Source organism: Panthera tigris, chromosome C2 (assembly GCF_018350195.1).
Source record: "Panthera tigris isolate Pti1 chromosome C2, P.tigris_Pti1_mat1.1, whole genome shotgun sequence".
In the NCBI taxonomy this organism is placed as follows: domain Eukaryota; kingdom Metazoa; phylum Chordata; class Mammalia; order Carnivora; family Felidae; genus Panthera; species Panthera tigris.
The window spans coordinates 90281479-90300434 of NC_056668.1; the positions used below are offsets into that span (position 1 = coordinate 90281479).

Sequence of the window (18956 nt, forward strand, 5' to 3'; positions counted from 1 at the left end):
TTTTGTTACTTTAATTACTGGCAGTAGTGTCATGGTTAATGGGTTACTATCACCCTGGAAGAAGGTTCACAGAACTTCTTCTTTGGCCAAGTCTGTATTAACGGACTACTTGTTAATGATACACTGGACAGAAATTCAATGATGCAGGGAGCACCTGCCAAAATCACAGGTGTCTTCTCTCTACCACATGACCTCCCCAATAACATGAACACAACTTATCGAGAAAGGGAAGGATATTTGATGCAAAGATGGCCATCTCTATGCCACCAGTGACTGATCCTTTCCTTTAGGGAGCCAGACAAGTTGTTCATATTAACTCCATTCTTCTCCAACATTATTTCCACTACTCACTCAAGACCATGTGTAACCCTAGACTCGGTACTGAAAGTAATTACAGACATCCGAAAGCAGCAGCTATTTCATCCTTCTAGGTATTTTTATGTTTTCCACTATTTGGAGTGCCTGTCCCACAGAGTATTAATTTATCTTTAAGTCAATCAATAATAATATAAAACATGTTTTCTCTTCGTTCACAATACTGCAATTTACCCAAACATCTATTACAGACTTCCAAAAGAGTTTTATTCCAACAAAGGGTAGCCTACAATTTGAGCAGATAAAAAAAATCATTTTTTAAATATGGGTGGTAAGAATTTTCCAACTTTGCCATTCCTTGATTAATTTAGGTGGTATGTACTCATAAGTTACAACCTGTAACAGTTAAGAGGATAATAAAGATTAAAAACACACTTACCCACACTTGGATAACCAGGTGTAGAAGGGTCTCCTCCTGGGTTCAGTGACACCATGAAGGTATCATAGCTAAGATTTGCAGTCTTTGGTAAATCACAAGGATCAATATATAGAAGAACACCACCAAATCCAGCCTTTTCCAATAAGGAAAGCTAAAAGAGGAGAAAAAAAACTATTAAAAATATCAGATGCAAATATCTACTGTCCTGAACCTTCCTGAGGGCCCCCACTATACCAGTCACTCTGATCCCTGCCCTGGATGAGCCAACCAGATCTCCCAGATATAGCAACTGAGGAATATAAGGAACTAAGAAGCCTCCCTCTGAATGGTCAGTTCCTGCTCTGTCTCTGTCACTAAGGATTTTGAAAGTAGTTCCTGAATGGGGTGGCTAAGTGGCTTAGTTGGTTAAGCATCTGACTCTTGATTTCAGTTCAGGTCATGATCTTGCAGTCCATGAGATGAAGCCCCATGTCAGGCTGTGGGTTGACAGTTTGGAGCCTGCTTGGGATCTCTCTCTCCCTCTCTTTCTGCCCCTTCCCTAATCTCTCTCTCTCTCTCTCTCTCTCTCTCTCAAAATAAATAAATAAACTTAAAAAAAAAAAGAAAACAATTCCTGACTACTTCATTTGAAACATATCTAATGCAGATTCCTCTCTCTTCTTTAGTAAGTATGATGGGGAGGATGAACTTGACATTTCATGTTCTTTCTGTTTTAACTTGGTCAATTAATTTTTTTGGGTAAAGAGCTTGTATACTTTAGGGTGATTTACCTGATCTGGAAAACAATAATCATAATTTGCTAATCCATTTGTTTCTCCTGAGAGGGGAAAGGTACTTAGGGGACACTGGGGAAAGAAATGATGGAGATGATGGCTAGGAATCACATTAAGTGTAGGCAGTTGAAATTCACTGTGTGACTCTAGTTAACACTTGTGCTTCACTTCTCAATTACTGCTTCTCTTGTTTATTTTTACAGTGGACTAAGCAATACAGTAGCTTGTGGATCTGGCTGGACCCCATCATGAGGACAGAATCATGCTTATCTTCTCTTCCAATGTTCACTTGCACTTAGGGGGCACATAGTAGACATTCAAGAGTGTCGCTAAATGAAAGAACGAATGAGAAAGATGCTGGTTTGGCACGGCAGCTATTCTTGAAAAAAAGAGAACTCTAAGAAAATACTTAGGATGTGCTTCTATTGGAAAAATAAAACATAATTGTACCTACAATATGGTTTTTACATAAAAGAAGTTATAGTAGAAAAATAAAAATACTTGATGTAAGTACATCACATTCATGGCATTTTTTCAACTCCTTTAAAAATATTCTGTAATTTCCCATTTTTGAGTAATGGACAAGTACATATTATTTTAATTAATACATATTATATTAAACATACTTTATTATCAATCAGAAAAAAATAACCCTGATACCCTAAGCAAAGAATGTTTGACTCACATGTTGAGTCATGTTTTTCCTATCAGTGCTTTAATGAAAAGGGAGAAGAATTTAGGGAGGGGGGAGAAATGAGAAAAGGAAAAAAGAGCAAAGAACATGTCGATAAGAAGGCTGGATTTAAGACTGACTCTGAAAAGCTCACACTGAAGTCCTTAGGGAGGGTTTCTAATGTTTAGATGCTGAAATTGTTATTTCTAAAAAAAATGATCAATGGAATGATTTTGAATGTTCTGCTTACTATAGGAGAACATATTAAGAAAGAAATATGAACAACTCCAGAAAACAATTTTTAAGTATTAAAAATTACTTTAAAAAAATTAAGTAATTCATGATCACTAGACAAAAAAAAAGATACAGGCAAATAGTAACAATCCTATTATCCTATCTGTCAAAAAGTAGTAAATGTTAATATTTCTAAACTCTTTTATTAGGGCTTAGGCACATATACACATATACTTACAAAATAAGACCACTTACCATAAATTTTGCAAACTTTCTTTTTTTTTTCTCATAATACCATATACTAAATATTGGTCCATGCTGATATAAGTACACTTTCATATAACATTAATAGCTGTACACTGTATATATGTGAATGCTATAAATAATACAATAATAAGATGTAGAAATGCTGCCAAATGTTATTTAACCAATCCTTGACTGTTATTTACATGAATTTTAACTTTTTGTATCATACTTCAATAAACTTCCTTATAGCTAAATCATTGCACAAATGTATATTTTCATGAAATATATTTCTACAGAAAGAATTTCTAGGTGAAAGTATTACTATTTTTTATGATTTTTGATAAAATATTTTCCCTCCAGAAAAGCTATATATAACTAGCTACATTCTTACCAGTCATATATCTGAGTACTTATTTCCTCCATCACCAGCATTGAATATTACTTTTTAAGAAATATTTGCCAATCTAGCCAAAAATTTACTGTCCATTTTTTAAAATTACAAGTGACGTTAAATTTATTTTTGCTCGTAATTTTGGTCACTTGCATATTTTCTGAAGAATTACCTGAGAGTGAAAATTTTTGTGATTCCTAGGGTACTTATCCATTCACAACTATATACTGAGTGTCACTTTTTGCACATAATATGCTGGCATTGGCATATGGAGATAAGTAGGACAAAGTGCCTGCTCTTAGGAAGTCAGTTAACCAGTGGAGTGATTAATAGTTTTCATCTTAAGTGTTAACCCCAATTAACTGGCAACTAGTGGCTGCCTGGGGAAGCATTGCGAGGCCAAGTTCAGGGTCGGTGAAAAGTGGAAAATAGCTCTATGAGAGATGTCTGCCATGGACACAAGAAAGGCAAGTGATGATCCACATTTTTTGGTTGTTGTTGACCCTGCTTCAGTGGGATAGTCAAATTATCTTCAAAAAATCTCTTTTAAAAAGGTCAATACATTAACTATTTGACTGCTTAAACTTGATGACACCTCGTGACTTAGAATTTATCACAGTCAAAAATAAAATGCTACAGTTGCATATTTTGCTTCTTATGCTTATGACTGGTAATACATTGTGATTTCTTTTATAATCAATATATACCATGATATTTTTCTATACTTGACAGCTTATAATGAAGCTATGTAGTTTAATAGTATAGTATCTCTTGCCAGAGTTGATTACCTCCCTACAACCCTGAAGAGATAGCCTTCTATGTGATTTTATCCCCTCTTCCCATCCTCTGCCTGTAATGGTTGGACCTGAGGGGGACAGGTCTTCAATGTTGTCAAATCTGGTTCATGATGCTGTCCCTTACTGGCCACCACAGAGCTCCTAAATAAGTAACTTGGTGGCCTAGTTTCAGAAATTATCACGGGATTTCCAATGAAGTTGGCAATTGAGGAAACTGCCTATATTAAATCAAATAACAAATGTTCCTCTACATTGTTAGAAATGCATTTTGAACATGGTGAGGTAGTGGTTACCTAAAATATTCAAAGGATCTACTCTTCTAGTGAGATCATATTCTTTAAAAATGCATTCAAAGGCAAGTCAATATAAAAAAGGAGTAAGCTAAGCTGTCACTGGGTTGTCTGCTTTTGACTGTTCCTGGGAGCACAAGTAGAAGTTATTAGCCCTGCCCAGAACCCTTCATACTTTCAGATCACTTGAGACCTAGGATGATTCTACGGGGGGTCTAATTCATGAAAAGAGAAGGCAAATGTAAAGCTAAGATTTCTTAACACAGAAGTTTGATTATCTTTTGCTTCTCTCTCTCAAGTATATTACGTGATAAGTTTAGCGTTCTTCATCATGTTTTCTACCTTGTAAACTAAGACAGTATTTGACATAAGAGGGAGACACAAAAAATGAGTCAAGCAAATGGCCCTGAGCTCAAGTGTTACAAGGTCATGAAGAAGCAACTCACAGCCACAGGCTAGTATAGTGTACTGAGCCATCAGTCTGTATCACCCTGCAAGGGCACCATTCCCTAATTTACATAAAATACTATAGGAACACATTTCCATGAAAGTAGAAATCATTAAATCAGGCTCCTACCCTTTTATTTAGCTCAAGGACTTACTAAGTCTTTGGTGCCTGAGATAGGGGCTGGGCTAGTAACTGACAAATGGTCCCTAGTCTACCCTGGGACACTTCTGTTTCTATATGCAGAGTCAGTCAACTCCCTTCAAGCTAGGTCATGATTCCACCAACAAACGAGACATTATTTGAAGCAATTATAGTCCTCAAAGTAAAATTTTATTGTATTTAACTTTTTTAATGTTTATTTTTGAGAGAGATAGACAGAGCGTGAGCAGGGGACGGGCAGGGAGAGAGGGAGACACAGAATCCAAACCAGGCTCCAGGCTCTGAGCTGGCAGCACAGAGCCCAGAATGGGGCTTGAACTCACAAACTGTGAAATCATGACCTAAGCTGAAGTTGGATGCTTAACTGACTGAGGCACCCAGGTGCCCCTACTGTATTTTTTATCTACAGGAATTAATAAGGATTTTATGGGTATTTTTAGTAGCACTAGATTGTGATCTGCTTGAAGACAGGAATGCTGTAGCTTCAATTTATATCCCCAGTGCCTAGAATAGTACCTGCTACCAAATGATTTTTCTCTTTTTAAGTTAATGAATAAATTAGTGTGTGTATCAATGAATGAACAAATGAATACACAGTGCATATGGGTACAAGTGTATTACATGAATATTATTTTGTTCTACATTTCACACCCACTGGCTGGAAAACATGCAATACATTTTGTGGCAGCTTGGATATACATGTGTTGGAATGTGAATAGAAGTATTAAACCAGCTTATTTCTGAAATTAACACACACACACACACACACACACACACACACACACACAATTAGATGTGTTATGCTTAAACTTCCATAAAAATACATAATTAAAATAGAATTATTTTGTTTTGATTTTTGTGTTATTTCATTTTATGTTTTGTTATCTAAGAGTAGAGACAAGGAGTGTTAGAGACTAGCACACTAGGATTTGAACATGTGAGTTTGTCTTGTTGACAAGGTCTTGCAGATAAAATGTCTTTGGCTAACTTCAAGGAGGCTGATCCCATATTTCTTTCTGTGAAACATATTAATACATTTCTCCTTGTGTATAGTGTATAAAGCTAGGTCTTAACAGTTGCCAAATAATTGCTTCTGAAATAAATGGTACTACAAATCCATGGGCAGGATATAGCAGCCTTATTGAACAGATCTTACAAATCTCAAAGCTCCCTGAAAACTACTCACTCAGAGAGTAAGTAGTCTGGTACCTAAAAGTGGTCCCACATAGGTTTATATTTCCACTGTCTTGGGGCAGGCAGCATGTGGGTGGCTGTATGGTATTCCTATATTCAGGGGGAGAAAAAAATCATTCAAAGAAGATCAAAGCCAGGAAGAGTGAAAGCGAAAGGACCCTGTTCTGATTCCTGACACTTATTAACTTCTGTTCTTACTTTTCAATGAAAACATTTTTTTTTCTCTTCCAGAATGAAGGTGCTGTTATGAGGTAGTCAATCCACTTCCTCAGTATCTTCAATGTGAATTCCACAACTAGACTTTAATCCATTCATAGATGTTCCTAAGTTGTGAATTCATCCTTTTGAATCCATCAAATGTCAGCCTTGCTCTTTTTATTTTCACTGATTACAATGCATGGAATCCCTCAACTACCACCTAATTTCAAGAACCTGAAGTTGAAAGCTTGTGTTTTCCTCTGTTACTTAGGTTCCTTAAAACACTGTCCAAGCACTAGAACCATTCTTCTGGCCTCCATAGCTAGAAAAGCTTTCTGAGTCTTCATGTGAAAACAAGAGCAAATATAACAATAAGAGGACCTTAGTCTTACAGATAAAATTACAGTCTACTGTTACGGGCTGAATTTTTTTCACCTTAAGATACATATGCTTAAGTCCTAATCTTCAATACCTCAGAATGTGACTATATTTGGAAATAGAGTCTTTAAAGAGGTAATTGAGGTTAAATGAGGTCATATTTATGGACTCTAATCCAGTATGACTAGTGTCCTAAAGAAGAAGAGACGTATCAGAGATGTGTGTACATGGAGAAAAGGCACATGAGGACACACCAAAAAGGAGGTGATTAGCCAAAAAGAAAGGCCTCAGGCTAAACCAAACTTGTTAACACATTGATCTTAAATTTTCAGCACCCTCAAGCTGTGAGAAATTTTCTCTTTAAACTACCCAAAATACCCAAACTGTGGTATTTTGTTATGGCAGCCCTAGCAAACTCATACATTCACAGAAGGTGCCACACTTTATACAAAGACTTGGAAAAATATTTGTGATCAGTATCTAAGCCTTGAGTCTTTTTTAAGCCAAATCATCTAGCACTAATTGCACATCTACTATGAGTCAGATAGTATCCCCAAAGTTATTTGTTGAATTTCATTCAGAATATCAAATACGTCATGTCAACTTCCACTAAGAAGTTGTTGAAACTGTAATTCAGAAAGGATAAGAGCTTGATCCATGGTCTGAACTACTAAGTGGCAATTCCAGGGATCAAACTAGAATTTTCCAAATTCAACTCTGGCAATCTTTCTGCTAAAGCACAACTTTGCTTTCAATAACACATCCATCCTTTACAAAGACAAATAGACTGGCTAAAGGGTGAATTTATAAAACACATCAGATTCTCTTGCTGTGGTTTTCTTTCCGAGAGGACACTGGAATCAATACTGTGTGAATTATATGCCTATTTATTTAGATTGCTAAAAAGACCTGGATTTTTACAAAGTACTGTCAGGGGAATTAATATGCATTATAGCAGAATGTGTTAAGGATTCATGGCTTTAGTAACAGAAAAATAAAAATAAAAATAAACTTAAAAAACATGAATCAAACATTTCATAGCACATTCTTATTCTTTTAAATTACATAGCTCTGGCATATATGAAAGATGAAAATATCAGAATGTAATATATTCCTTAATCAGATATTTTGACTTCAGGGCTTAAATTTTATGTTATTCTTCCTTCTTGAGATTGTTTTCCCTATTAATAGGTTTGTGGTTTGGCCCTTTAATTATGTATTGTATTGTCAGTATACCATTAAAGACATTTGTAAGATTCCTGTTTGCTTTATTATGTTTCAGAAATAAACTCACCTTTCTTTGTTAAAGGAAAAAAAAGACTATTATGGTGAGGAATATTCACTGTAATCAGACTGAGTATATCCAAGGCATAATCACAGCATTCTTTTTTGATTTCACTGAACACCTCTACTTGGATTTCAAATTGCTTTCTTAATGTATCCAAAGTTATTTAAATAATTCTGGTGAGATTAATAAGAAGCAATGACCTTCTGCTTTTGTGAAGAAAAAAACTTGAAGTAATGCAGAAAGTTAAGCCTGCTATGGAAGTTGTAAAAAGAATCCTCAACTTTTATCATTATAATTCAAAAAGGAAGGAAGGAAGGATGGAAGGAAGGAAGGAAGGAAGGAAGGAAGGGAGGAAGAGAGGAAGAAAGGGAGGGAAGGAGGGAGGGAGGGAGGGAAGGAGGAGGGAGGGAGGAAAGATCTCCTATTTTTAAGGTATAAAATGTTTATTTCACTTTAAACTAATATCTCATTGTGGCCTGTGGAATTATTCTTATTTCAAAAATAAAATAATCATGACATAAGGATGACTAGATCACTCCACATAGTTAATGGCATATTCAGAGTAATGTGTCCTCATAATTTATTTTCCTTTTCCCATTAAACTATATTACTTTCAAACCATGAAAAATGTAACTTGGCAAATTTCTTTCAGATTTTTAATTCATATTATTTGACAACTTTTGCAATGTTTTCTGCATAGTAGAAGCCAAATCAAAAAATAAAATTATGATATCATTTTTCCAACCGTAGCTTAAAAATATTGAAGAGAATGTTGTATTTTATTTCTATTTCCTATCCATGATGGATCCACCTATGTAACATGGATCTTTTATTCTAGGTTCTAGGCTGAGAATACAATGATAGAGGAGGGACGAGCAAGTATTAACCTAAATTATTTTATTTTCAAGGAGAGGGATTTGAGATTCGGATAGTAAACACGGTGGCCGGGGGTCTTTTCCTCTGTCAAGGTGGTTCATGAATTGAAAACACTAAAAGGTATTGGTCTTTATCAATTTTTCTCAGATGATTTAATTAATTATAGCTAATATTGGAGAAAATATACAATTGCTATTAGTAAATATATTGTTGATACTACCAACTGCATGGACTACTTTTCATCTGTAGACATGCTGTTGCTTTTAAACCACACAAATCATGTTCAACAGGAACAAAAAATAATATTAACACTATATATATTTCGCAATTAAATCATAAAGGCGTAAGTTCTGACTTACCAACTTACTATTGTTAGTGCTTATATATATATATGAATGTATGAGAGAGGAAGAGATTGTTGGTGGAGAGAACAGGGCCTCACATACTCACTTATGTGCATATCTGGGATCCTGTAATTGTCTAGTTGAATAAGAAACATCAAAGAAAAAGTGTACAGCTCTTCACATAATTTAGTTTTTAAAATTTACTTATTTTTCTATTTTTATTGAGGTATAATTAGCATGCAGTGTTGTATTAGTTATAGTTATAGCATATTAGTTACAGACAGAACATTACTTTGACTATTCCAAAATTCACTATTTAAAAAAATTTTTAATATATGTTTCCAATATTCTTAACTAAGAAGATATTTAGCTAAAGCCTTAATGGGGAGAAACCCACGGATAATAAATAATAATAATTAAGTATCTCTAAAGATATCACAGAAATTTGCTATTGTTTAGGTTTATTGACATAATTTTCTGATGTTTCAATGTCTTGATAAGAATCAATATTCAAAATGTCTATTTCTACCATCTAACAAAGTTAGTTCTTTAACAGAAATACTAACTAGAACTCCTAATTTATACACAAAGAAGGGGAGAAAAATAAAAACTGTGGTGATTGGACATATATTTGATGTTCAATGTTTTCTTAATTTATGGTATTATGAATCATGATATAAACACAAACAAAAAATAAAGTCAATTTGGTAGTGTTTTTGTTTTTTTTTTACCTGATATATATATCTGTAGATAGATAAGATATATAAATATAGGTATAAATATAAATATAGATACAGATACAAGGTATATATATCTTATCCAAAGTGGGTGGAAATGGAGGGATATGAGGAAAAATAAATGAGTAACATAAAGAGCATATTTCAAAGTACTTGTAAAACTTCACCATAGGAAAAAAAATAAATTTCACCATAGCAAAACTTCAAACCTGAGACTACTTCCAGTGTTATATGATGTTTTAAGTTGTTAGAAATACATCTGAATTTATTGAGTTGTTTTTCTGTAGCTTGGCTTGCAAGCAACATGGCAGATGAAAAAGCACTGAACTGAGAGGAAGAGGTCTTGAACTGGACCAGCCATTAGGCAAAGGATGCTGGGCATGCCACTAAAAAGCTATACAGTTCAATTTTCTCATCCATAAAAAGAGATGACATTTGCCCTGCCAAGTCACACAAAATGACTGGCAGATTCAAAGGAGGTAGTCTGCCTGAAGGACTTTGAGAAGTATAAAATGCTACATAATGTGTGAGGTTGGTAGTGGGTTTTTTGATTTTTTTTTTTGTTTGTTTTTTGGGGTTTTTGTTTGTTTGTTTGTTTTTTGATGATGCTAAAGGAAGAAGAGAAGGAGGAGCACCAGGTTGATAACTGAAGGACTGCCATTTCTTTGGATTTGTTTGTCATAGGGAATGGTATTAAGGAAGAAAGAAAAAACACCCAGAAGTAGTTATCCTGAAAAAATGTTTCTTGACATAAAAATGATGAGATTTCATAGGTTTATTTCCAAAAGTAAATATTAACAGGATTTAAATCTACTCTTCCATTATCCTTCACTTATTACCAGGCTCTGTTTGCTTTTTGTTATATACTAGGTTAGAGGAAATGTGAATAAAAAATTCTATGATCCTCCCAGTCACACATTTTCCCCCAAACTGCATTAGTGGCTTTTTAAAATTTTTATAATTATATTGCTTAAAATGTTAGTTTATATCTTTTAAAATTATGATAATGATTACTACATTTTCCTTACCAAGCAAGGAAACACTATTTTTTGTTACCTTTTTATTGATTTTCTCCATTAAAAAAAAAGGGCAGTTGAGTCTCCTAGGTGACTCAATTGGTTAAGCGTCCGACTCTTGGTTTCTGCTCAGGTCATGATCTTACAGTTCGAGCTCCACATAAGGCTCCAAGCTGACAGTGCAGAGCCTGCTTGGGATTGTCTGTCTCCCTCTCTCTCGGCCCCTACCCCACTCATGCTGTCTCTGTCTCTCTCAAAATAAATAAATAAACTTTATTTTTTTTTTTAAAAGGCAGTCTACTTCACTGAGACATAATTTCTCATCCTCTCCTGAAATTAGTTTATTTAATTATGTAAAACTCAGATTTTAGTCAGGCATAGGACAAGGAACCAGACATGAACAGCTGAGGGAGGTTCTCATTCCCAGGCATGCTAAAGGAATACATATACGTGGACATGGGTTATTTGTAGCTTTTCTTCTTCCCTAGGGAGCAAATCTGATGTATGATGCTGCAGAGAATTCAATACAAATAGAAATAATTTCCAGATTATCCTTGCTAATGGCACTACTTAGAAAGACCTATAGTTGCTAAAACACAGGCAGAGTGCATGTCTCTTATCCATGCAGTTAATATGTCACCATTTGTTGTCTTCATAATTCTGGCTAGCAAAAATTATTGACAAGGCCTTTTAACAGCACAAACCGTAAGAGGTCACAGAGTTTCCACTTCACTGGCCCCAGAAGGGTCTTTTATTTTCTTGAGAATCATTATGCAGCTTTGGATGAAAAAAAAAATTATCTACATGTACATTCTTATTCAGATTTTAGATATTTTTTAAGTAGACAAGATAGCAAAGGTCCATTCTGACTCTAAGTCAACTTTTGAAAATTGTATTAACTGTTAAGTCTACCTGTTACATTTTTCATTACAGATGCCTAGGAGTTTAGTTCAAAGTATTATTTCAAGGTACTATGTACCAGGTGACTGACACATCTCCTGCAAACTTCCCCGCATCTCTTCCTCTCTCTCTTCTAGAAGTTTATTAAGACAAGACTCGGACCAGAACATAGCTAGTTTAATGCCTGAGTGCACAGAAATGAAGGAAAAAGATACCTTGGATGTACAGCTCTCAACTAGCCCCAGTGTTATGAGCAGCATTAGATTATCATTGAATACACACACGCGTGCCCACATACACACACAGGTGTGAAAAAGGAGAAAACATTAGCATAACTGATTTTATGGTTCATGGCTTCTTTCCATGCAGGTTCATCAGAATAAGTCTCTTTTTCCATGAGAGATGGTTTCTTATATAGAAATGTCTATCCCATAAGAATATGCCGACATACTTTATTAAAGCAGTAATATTAAGCAAAAATGATTTAGGCCAACATCTACCTTTCTTAGGCATTTTTTGAATGTTTAAAAGCTATTGTGCACATCAAATTGGAGTAAATAATTACTTTACTTTGTTTTCTCTTTTAATTGAATAAGTTTTGCTCATGTTGTGATAACAGGTTTATTTGAAAGTGAAAGTAATTTGTTATAGAACAGCAGCTTTTATAAATGGAAACTTCTACAACAGAACATTGTGAGATGTTTAAATATTAACCAGACATATTGTTCACTCTTGACACTAAATTTCAGAAACTTAATACAAATTAAGTACATACATTATATTGCTGGGTCTTGCTTACCAATGCTAAGAAATCCAAAATGTTCAATTCTAATTAAAAATGAAATTGAACTGCAATTCCCTGGGAACAAGGGCTGATCAGACTCAATAAGGTTTACTTAATTTATTTCAGAAACAAAATAATTGAATTGCTCATGGACAAAGAAAAAAATGCTTACATTGTTAAAGAAATACATGCTTCCAAGTCTTTTGCAATTCTATTATATTTTCTAATGTTTACAGTTGATTACATATCTCACATATATGTTTTGAGATACTTAAATGTTCAAGAATATGCTAGCTATCTTTATTATTCACAACTTCTGTATGTACATTTACTAGGGATGCACCATAAATTTCATCCTTGAACTTTCCTTTTTTTATTTTAAAAGAGATATAAAAAGACTATTATTCTGGGGCGCCTGGATGGCTCAGTTGGTTAAGCATCTGACTTTGGCTCAAGTCATTATCTCAGTTGTGAGTTGGAGCCCTGCATTGGGCTATCTGCTATCAGCACAGAGCTTGCTTCAGATCCTCTGTCCTCCTCTCTCTCTGCCCCTCCCCCCGCTCTCCCTCTCTCCCCCTTTCTTAAAATAAATGAATACACATTTAAAACAAGAGGATTATTATTTTTCATTGTATTTAATTGGAATGGTATTTTTTAAAAAAAAAAAGACATTCCCAAATGCTTGACTCATGTCATTTAATTATTACAACAACAATATGAGATTTTTAAGATTACTCTTATTATTTTTTATTTGTATTTGGTTTTTGTTTTTTCAACTTCAGAAAACTGTGGCTCAGTGAGGTGTTGTGAATTCTCCATGGTTCTATAATTTGTAAGAGTGAATATGGAAACACTGGTTTTAAACTAATAGAAAAAAAATAAACTAAATGTGAATGAAAACGATACTGTTGGACAAAGAGCAGATCAGATTATTCCATGCTCCCTTCTCTTTGCGTTTTCAACTATTTATATAGGGATTCAGTTTGAGATCGCAAGCCCAGGGGGTTTAAAATGGAATGGCTTCATCTTCAGAAAAGAGTGTTCTTTGGATATGAGGTTGGATTAAGAAGCAATGATTCAGGAATAGTCCTAGATGGTATCATTACCCAGCTCTGGGCTTTTGTAAGAACAGATAATGCAACAACTGGAGAAACCAAACAATGAAATAAGCATGAATACTTCTTCAGGAGATAGAATTTATGCAGAAATGTCCATGTGACAGGGAATTCACAGTAGTGACCTGGCCCTGGACAGAAGTTTTCTCTAAATCCACTTCTCTCATAGTGTTTGCCTTGTACACGTCAATATGTAAGGTAGGAGACATGATAAGACTCGAAACAGGCATATATAAAATGGTGCCATTCTTATAATTAATCCTCAGTATACTTTTTATTAGATCTCAAAAATGTTTAGGAGAATTTTTTAAGAAGTATGCATGTAATAAAGTTGGATGAACACAACAAATCAGAAAATAGGGGAAAAAAACAAAAAAGATACCTAATGAACATTATGTAAGATGAAAGAAAAATGAATAAAGCATATAAGTTTTTACACTGAAAGAAAACACATGAATCATCCCATTAAATTCAAAGATGTTTTAAGAGGAATAAAACCTCAGCAACACAGTTTTTACAAGAAAGCTTTTTGAAACAAATTAATAAAGATTGAAAGAAAATGATAAGCAAATAGATAGTTGGCAAATAAAAAAGCCAGAAGAGGCAAATTCATATAAAATATCTGAAATTAAAAGTAATAAAGATTAAAGGTATACCCTACAAAATGATTTTAAAAAATCAATGAAATAAATAAAGGATATTCCATGAACCTGAATACACTAAACAACATAATGGTAAAATAAAAATACATTAAGAATGCCAGGGGCACCTGGGTGGCTCAGCTGGTTAAGCGGCCAACTTCAAACTCAGGTCAGGATCTTGCATTTTGTGAGTTTGAGCACCGCGTCAGGCTCTGTGCTGACAGCTTGGAGCCTGGAGCCTGCTTCAGATTCTGTGTCTCCCTCTTTCTCTGTCCCTCCCCCGCTTTAATTCTGTCTCTTAAAAATGAAATAACATTACATTTTTTGAAAGAATACCAGATGAATTTCTAAAAATAGAATTATGTGGGGCATATACTTCTTGCAGAATTAGACAAATTATAAAGCCAAAAATGTAAAGATATATAAGAATTAATTAAATAATGAACTTGATGGACTTAACATTTTTCAGAGCTCACACACACATGCATGAACTTTGCTACAAAGAAAATCTTTTTTAAAAAATCTAAAAGGTAGATTTTTATTGGTCATATTTACCATAATCCAATCTATTAGAAATTAATACTGAAACCATGAACAAAATTAACTTATTCCTTAATAGCTTGAGATCACAGAACAAGTGAAAAGCATCCGAGCACAATGAAAAGTAGAATACATAACAACGAAACTTTTGGAATACAGTGGAACATCTATTCAGCTAAAAATTTATAGTTTCTATGGTTCACACATAGCTTACCTAGGAACTTGGTTTTCATTTTAAGAAATGAGAAAAAGAAACAAAATTAGTTAGAAAGAGGGAATTCCTTAATTTAGAAGCAGAAAATAATGAAATGGAAAACAATAAAAAAGAAAAGCATATACTGTTTTAATGCATGGATCTGAAGAAGTATTTGTACATTGAAATATCTGCAAATATTAAGTATGGAGCGAATTCATCATGACTGACAGCAAGTTGAAAACTGTGGCATCTGGATAAATTAAATATCTCGTAAGCAGCCTGACCATGTCCCCAGACTCAAGTCAGACAAAGTATCCAGCAGTGGAGCATCTGGTCCTGCAGCTGCTCAGCACACCCTGTGAGTAGCAATGAACACCGGCTTCCCTTGGAAACTACACAGCAGGCTGCCAAGGGGAAGGGCCTTTAATAAAGCCAACAATGGGCAGAAACAATGCCAAATTAATACAGAAAGTAGTACAGGCATGTGCCATTTTGTTTCAATTACAAAAGTCAAATCTGCAAAGAGGGGAGTCCTATCAGACTTTAATAGAAGGTTGTGGTTTTAAAATATTTAACTCATGAGCACGAGGGCACACCAGCACATGTTTGCAACCCTCTCTGGATAGGACATAATGGAAAATCAAGGAGGGTCGGTTTCTTCTGTATCTGCACAGTTGAAGGGAGGGAGATTGCTCACTAACAAGTTCATATCTGCAAATCAAAAAGCTCATGACTCCTGATTTCATGACTGACACTGATGTGAAAGGAACCAGACAGCAATGATAACACACAGGGAACAGCACATTTGTCTTTTCCTTCCCCTTCTCTCCCATCTTGGACAGGTAGTGATATTTTTTTTTTCTTTATTGAACTCATAGTGAATATTCATTCTTAAAATTTTTTAAGGTAAAATGAAATAAGAAAATCATCACATGAATTTAGTTGCGTAGGTCTGTCTCTAATCTTCCTCTTCTCTTAATGTGGAAAAATAATTCCTGAGATGCTATCCACTAAGACTTCCTTGGGGTTACTAACTCATAATTTTACAATTATGCCAGAAACAATGAAAAGCCCTATAGTAAACCCCAGCTGCTTTCCATTGCTGTCCTATTGGCTTCATAACGAATGTCTACAAGAAATATCATAAACTGAGGCAACAGATAAATCATAAAATCAAATTATTGGGAAACATATCATTTTGGACCAGTGACATTGTCACAGAAATTTTTTTCATGTCCTAACAGAAAAAAAAATATATCTATTAGAATCATTGTTATCATCTAGCTTCTTCAGTAGTATGAGCCCTACAGAAAATTTAAAAATGGGAATGGAAGCCAAATCACTGGGCTAGAAATACTGTGTGGGGCAGTTTAAGAAAAAAAAAAAGTATATATATATATATAATCTAATTTCTATACAAAATCTTAAAAGGAAATTAATAATATATAACATGAGAGTATCTGATAAGGAGATTTATTTCAGGTCTTGGTATATATTTTATAGGTTAGAAAGCAAAAAAAGCAAGTTAGGATCTGATAGATGGAAAACAGTTTTCTTGATGATACTTTCTTATTCATACTATGCGAAAATCAAAAGCTTCTTAAAATAAGATGTTAATTCCAGCAGTAACTCTTAAAGTTACATGATTATTGTACAACCTATTTATTGATGAGTAGGTTTTATCCTTAAAAACTAGTAACTACCGTTTATTATTTGCCCTTATCTTGACTTATATTTTGCAGTTGGATCAACACAATGCAGAAAGATGGGTGTTGTTAATTTCCTTTTTGAAATAGGGAAACTGAGGCCAGAAGCTTAAGTAACCTGTCTAGCCTGTCTAGTATCAGCACGAAGTAATAGAGCTAAGAAAATAACTAGATCTGTCTTCAAAATACATGTGTTTTCCATCATGCCATATGACATAGGGCCTATTTAAAAAGTATCCCAAAGAAAATATGATTTCTACCTAAGGCTATGTAAACAGATTATCCATGGCATCTCATCAATGCCTTCTATTCTCATTATTATTTTCTAAAATATTTCCTTTCAGTTAATCTTCAAAATACAATTCGTTACTTTCTCATGCTCTTCTTTCATTTTCTTATGTCCTTCCATTGCTAACTCTACTCACAAATATTTATGAAAGTATATATGTATATATATATACATGCATATATACACACACACATGTATATGTGTATACATATATATGTAGAGAGAGAGAAAGAAAGAGGGAGAGAGAGAGAGAGAGAAAGAGAGAGATTCATTAACATTTATGGGTAAATTTAAGTACCAGACCTACTGTTATAGTATTTACAAAACCTCTATGCTACATGCAATCTTCTAACATACTATATTAGAAAATTTTGTGTTAAAGTACATATATTTTTTAGTAATACAACATAGCAAATGTATTAAAAATATATCTTTATCATTCTTCAATGTATGTTACATTAACTCAGCCTGTATATGGGGATAAACTTACATATTATTTGCATTTTCTTAAAGGAGGTATATACTAAATATTATAAATTTCAAATCGTAAGAAAAGTTTACTGAAAAAGTTTACTACCCTGAAGAGTGACTACTGAATCATAATTACTATTCTAAAATCTCTTAAGCCTCAGTTGGGCTACCATTAATTAAGGTGGACAATTAAACATTGTCTAAAATTTAATCCCCTGGAATACATATGTCAGTAAAGCAAATGTTTGCTTTTGATTCATTCTTGCCCATTATCCACCTTAAAAAAATCATTAATTTACTTCTTTCTCCTATAAGTAATATTTAATACCTATGATATTATATGGCCCAAACTACCTATACTTCCTTGAATGTTGTAGTAGTCAATAACTTAGGCTTAGGAGAAACAAATAAACAAAATAAATAAAAAACTTAAAGGAGAATTATAAATTGAATAACTCAGAGTGCTTAAATAATTTCCCATGTTAAAAAATAAAAATAGGGGCACCTGGGTGGCTCAGTCGGTTGAGCGGCCGACTTCGGCTCAGGTCACGATCTTGCAGTCCTTGAGTTCGAGCCCTGCGTCAGGCTCTGTGCTGACAGCCTGGAGCCTGTTTCAGATTCTGTGTCTCCCTCTCTCTGACCCTCCCCCGTTCATGCTCTGTCTCCCTCTGTCTCAAAAATAAATAAACGTTAAAAAAATTAAAAAAATAAAAATAAAAATAAAAATATACATTTCTTGCTTAAGATTGACTACTCTCTACATCCTTGTGATCAAATTCATTGTATACTTTATCTTCTTAAAGTAAACTGAAATATCCCTTATGCCTCTGGCTAACAGCTGGCGAGTCACAAGAGTAGATTTAATCAATTTACAGTGTCCCCCACTGGTAGGGCAATTGGATGTACTGTACCTGCACATCTTTCTTGTATTTTGTCTCATTTCAGATTCAAAGCAAAGAGCCTCAGATCCTTAAACTGTGAAAGCATCAACATTATTGACTAATCCACAATAAATATCCACTGCGACTGGTGTTATAATTTATAGTTAAATGCCATTCTTCACTTAACAAAAAGGGACAATTATTTTGGTCCAGTAAAATGGCATCATTCACAGTCTTTCTGGTACACACATCAGTAGTTATCGATTCTGCCAAAATTCTGTATTTCAGTAAGTTTTTTTCTTTTTTTTTCCTCTTCTTCAACCATCCTCATTATATCAATAGACTAAATCACAGCTAATAAAATGTGCTTCAGTATGAGTTTTCATATTCAGTGAATCAGAAATATGTAATAGAGAAGTTGGAATGAACAGTGTTTTAAGAATGCAAAGGAGAAAGACAGCTGCATGCATTTTTGGAGTGGTATCCAAGCTGTTCCACATACTTTGCTGATGCTTACACTGCTGTCATTACTTTGGTAGGACTGACTTAAAAGTTAACCTCAGTAAATAAGTATATAATAACACAATCTTAACTTGCACTTAAAAATGTTCCAAAATATAGCCCTGAAGATAGTTTC

General features: G+C 34.1%; 1 protein-coding gene across 18 annotated transcripts in view; it reads right to left on the minus strand.

The window, feature by feature from the left end:
- The window catches only part of NAALADL2 (N-acetylated alpha-linked acidic dipeptidase like 2), a 1331477-nt gene that overhangs the window by 473893 nt on the left and 838628 nt on the right, over positions 1-18956 (minus strand). For all 18 annotated transcript variants that reach the window (XM_042998927.1, XM_042998921.1, XM_042998913.1 and 15 more), the window contains one exon: positions 755-905. In XM_042998927.1, coding sequence (XP_042854861.1) covers positions 755-905 — 151 coding nt within the window. The remainder of the gene's footprint in view (positions 1-754; positions 906-18956) is intronic.